The sequence below is a fragment of the Athene cunicularia genome (assembly GCF_003259725.1).
Source record: "Athene cunicularia isolate RWA chromosome Z unlocalized genomic scaffold, athCun1 chrZ_part3, whole genome shotgun sequence".
Classification (NCBI taxonomy): Eukaryota; Metazoa; Chordata; class Aves; order Strigiformes; family Strigidae; genus Athene; species Athene cunicularia.
The window spans coordinates 16790014-16794163 of NW_020799144.1; the positions used below are offsets into that span (position 1 = coordinate 16790014).

Below are 4150 nucleotides of genomic sequence, written 5' to 3' on the forward strand. Positions count from 1 at the left end.
GCTGGCCAAGGCGGGCAAGCGGGTGTTGGTGCTGGAGCAGCACGGGAAGCTGGGGGGCTGCTGCCACACCTTCACTGAGAAGGGCTTCGAGTTTGACACCGGTAAGTGCCCTGCCAGCATCTGGGGTCCCAAGTTCACCCCTGGCTGAAAGCAGGGCAGGGGATTGGGGAAGGGGGTGGGGAGTTAAGGGGGGTGGTGCCTGTGGTGGGAATCGCACCCAGAACGCCGGGAGGGACCCAGAGCGGGTGTCCCCAGCACCCGCCCCGGTTATACAAGTGTTATGCAAGTGCTATCGCACACCTCCCCGCACCCCGAAATCCTCCTGCTGAAGGGGCTGCCAGTCGTGCCCTGTTGCTGGAACATCAACCCCCCATAAAATTCCCCATAACCCAGCTCAGATCTTACAAATTTCTTATAAATAAAAATACAGGGGATGTCACCTCAGAGCACATCTCCCTCGGCCAAATCCTTCCAGCAAGACAAAGTCCAGCTCTGTACATCCCTTCGAGCTGCACGGGATTAATTATTTACAGTGATGTAGAAAGGAAAAATACAGATGTGTAATGGAATTCCTCAAAACTGCTTCAAAACATGACAGCAAGCGCTTCGTTTTCCCTTTGACCTGAAGAGGGAGGCGGGTGTTTCCCAGATTTTCCCTCTCCCCTCCGTAGGGAGCTGCTGGGGTGGGAGGTGAAGAGATAAGTGTCCCGGGGGTATGCTATGGGGTGTAAAAAAAAAAAAAAAGGAAAAATCCCTCCCAAAATCAACCAAAATTACATCTTTCAGGTATCCACTACGTGGGGCAGATGGCGGAGAATTCCATCATGCGCTTCGTGGTGGACCAGCTGACGGAGGGGCAGCTGGAGTGGGCTCGGCTGCCGGCTGTCTACGACGCCGTGGTCTTGGGGGAGCCCGGTCACGGCAGGACGTATCGCATCTATTCAGGGAAGAAAGAATATTTCCAAGCCTTGAAGGAGCAGTTTCCTGGGGAAGGAGCTGCTATTGATGAGTTCGAGCAGCTGGTGAAGGTAGAGGGAGGGGATGGGGGTTGTTTGGGCTCTGGTCCCCCTCTACAGGGTCACGCAAGGAGGGAAAATTCCCACCCTCCCCCCATGACACCCAGATATTGGGCAACTGCAGAGAATAATGGTGTTGCACCACCCACCCCGAGCCAGCCCTAAAGCATTGAGAAACATCAAAAATCTCCCTTTTCTGCCTCAAAACCCCAGCGCCAGCACCCTGAGTTTTACCCCAGCTCCCCGAGGCTGCTCCTGGCCCCATCAGATGTGCCGCGGCCTCGTGAGCCCCGACACCCCCCTCTGAGCACCGTGGGGTGATGCTCCAGGACCTCCCGGCCCTCGGGGTGATTGCAGTCATCGGCAGAACAGTGCCAAATTAACATTAATTATGCTTTGAAACCTCCACAAAGCCCGGGAGCCTCTGCCACGAGGGAGATGGGGGGCGGGGGGGGGGGCAGGTGCTCCCCTTGCCCACAGCTCCCCGGGATGCAGCACCCAAGAGATGCTGCCTCCTCTCTGCCAGCCAAGCTGTAAATTTAAGGGGAAAAAGATGCTTTCGAGCATCTTTCAAGCCCACCGCAGGGCTGTGGGCAGGTCCCCGGCGTTGGCTGCTCAGCACCAGGCTCCTCTCCCGCAGAGCACCAGCGGAGGGACGGTGTGGTTGATCGTCTTGAAAATGATCCCGCGGGCTCTGGCCATGCTGGTGGCTCGCTCGGGGCTGCTGTGGCTCAGCCCCTTCTGCCGCCTGGTGCCACGCAGCCTCAAGGAGGTGGTGGACGGTCTCACCACCAACCGCGAGCTCCGGGCCATCTTCAGCTACCTCTTCCCCACCTACGGTAGGTAGCCAGGAGGCTCCGGGGCACCGAGGAGGTGAGGTTAAACCCTTTAGAAACTAAAAAAACCAACCCCAAGAAAAGCCGTTTTAATTTGCTTTTATAAGGGCGATGGCTGTTGTGGTTTGTGGGTGAGGGATGCTGCGTTTGTGGATGCTTTGCCAGCAGCCTTGTCCCCACGCCGGCGGCTGGTTGCCCCCATGTCCCCATTTCTCGCCGTCACCTCTTTCCCCCACGTCCGTCAGCTTCACGGCGCGGCAGCATCCCTCCTCTTCTGCAAGGGAACACGTACCCACCCTTAACCTCGTGCTGGCACCCACCACCCCGGACTTGCCGTAACCCTTTTGCCCTGAGCCTTCCCCTTCCCATCCTCCCGCCCGCCCCACGGGTTTGGGGGGTCCACCCCAATGACTCAGCGGGCACAGCCCGATTTCCAAAGAGCCACCGACTGCCACGGGGCCACCCACATCTGATGCCCTCCCTGCTCCTCTGGGTGCCAGTGACCCATTGTTTCTCACAGACATCCATCCTTACAGCATTGTGTCCAGCCAAGGACAGGGCGTTCCTCATCCTAAAAACTTCAGGAGAAGCCACAAAACCACGACTCGGCACTAACTGACCTCACGCTGCTTTTTTTTTCAGGTGTGGTCCCCTCCAAGGCCAGTTTCTCCATGCACAGCATCCTCGTGAACCACTTCCTCTGTGGCGCGTGGTACCCTAAAGGTGGGTCCGGGGAAATCGCCTTCCACACCATTCCTGTTATCCGGAAAACTGGAGGCAACGTGCTGGGAAAGGCGCCGGTGCAGAGGATCCTGCTGGACCCCCAGGGCAAAGCCTGCGGTGAGCCCCGGCACGGGACGGGGTGCATGTGGCTTCTTCCCGATGCAACACTGCTGTTAACCGGGGCTGTTCCGCCCCTCCTCGCCTTTCCCTTCCAGGCGTGAGTGTCAAGAAGGGCCAAGATTTGGTGAACATCTTCGCTCCCATCATCATTTCGGATGCCGGGATCTTCAACACCTACGAACGGCTCCTGCCGGCGGAGGCGCGGGCGTTGCCTGGTAAAACACGGCAGCGTTGGGTTTCATTGGGGTTACAGCCACAATCCCCCTCCAAGCCACACCAAAAGCAGCTTCTTTATAACTGTTTCTTAGACATCAGCAAACCCCTGTCCTTCGTGTTCAAAACACCATCCCTAGCCACACATTTCTTCTCAGGGTTTTTAATCAAGTCTCAATTAATTTTCCAAAGCTGGCCATACAGTTGTCAAAGCCCTGGCTTGCTGCTCGTTTTCCCTAAAAACCACAGCGTAGTACCCCGAAACTTGTGAAATTTGGTCAAACGTCCACTTAAAGTTGGGCTTAGTGCTGCCTCAAAATCTTCTTGCTGATTTGGAAGGGGCGCGGTTGGGTGGGAGCTTTCTGCGCAAATATGGTCTACAACCATTCAGAATTTGCAGAGCAGCGGCGCGTTTGAATCCGAGGTCATTAATAACAGCAAAAGCTCAAGCCAAGGGTGCCCTAAACCAGCCCCTCTCGGCAAGCACAGCACCGCTGCCCTAGTTTGCAGGAGTTGCCACCCACCCCTTGAGCACACATGGGATGTTTCGAGATAAACCAGTTTTACAAGCCAGCATGGGAGCAGCACAGGTACAAGGAGGGCTGCTTCTAGGAGAAACCGCTTCTCCATAGCTGAGGATCCCAGAAAATACTTATTTTCTCCTTCTTCCCTCTGTATTACAGAGATCCAGTCTCAGCTTCGCATGGTGGCACACGGTGAAGGGGGTTTCACCGTCTTCGTAGGTCTTAACGGCTCGCGGGAAGAGCTGGGGCTGGAGCCCACCAACTACTTCATATACGCAGGAGATGACCTGGATGAGATGTAGGTTTGGCTTCACCTTACGTGTGCTTCACTAAGCATAAGGAGATAAATTCCTGGGTGGTGACTCAGAAAATGCTCTTGGCATATTCTCACTGCATGGGGCTTCAACCGTAACAAGTATTCAGGGAAAGGTTTGCCACCAAAACTCACTTCAAACCTTTGCATCTCTCTGCAGAATTAATCGCTACCTGGCGTCTTCCAGAGAAGAAGCTGCCAAGAACATCCCTCTCCTCTTTGTCACCTGCCCATCATCCAAGGACCCCACCTGGGAAATGAGGCACCCAGGTAAAGGCTGAAGCCCAACCACAAACACTTTGCTTGAGAACGGGTTGGTCTTACAGAATCAGAATCCCAAAATCCTCTGGGTTGGAAAAGCCCCTGCAGCCCCTCCAGCCCCACCATGACCCTCCCCCTGACCCC

General features: G+C 55.8%; 1 protein-coding gene across 1 annotated transcript in view; it reads left to right on the forward strand.

The window, feature by feature from the left end:
• Position 1: 1 nt before the first annotated feature.
• Positions 2–4150, forward strand: part of RETSAT (retinol saturase) — a gene marked incomplete at its 5' end in the record, with an annotated part of 7490 nt that continues 3341 nt past the window's right edge. Inside the window, 7 exons of the mRNA XM_026866514.1 lie at positions 2–101; positions 787–1028; positions 1657–1855; positions 2495–2692; positions 2791–2910; positions 3592–3730; positions 3906–4015. Of these exons, the coding sequence (XP_026722315.1) occupies positions 2–101; positions 787–1028; positions 1657–1855; positions 2495–2692; positions 2791–2910; positions 3592–3730; positions 3906–4015 (1108 nt within the window). The remainder of the gene's footprint in view (positions 102–786; positions 1029–1656; positions 1856–2494; positions 2693–2790; positions 2911–3591; positions 3731–3905; positions 4016–4150) is intronic.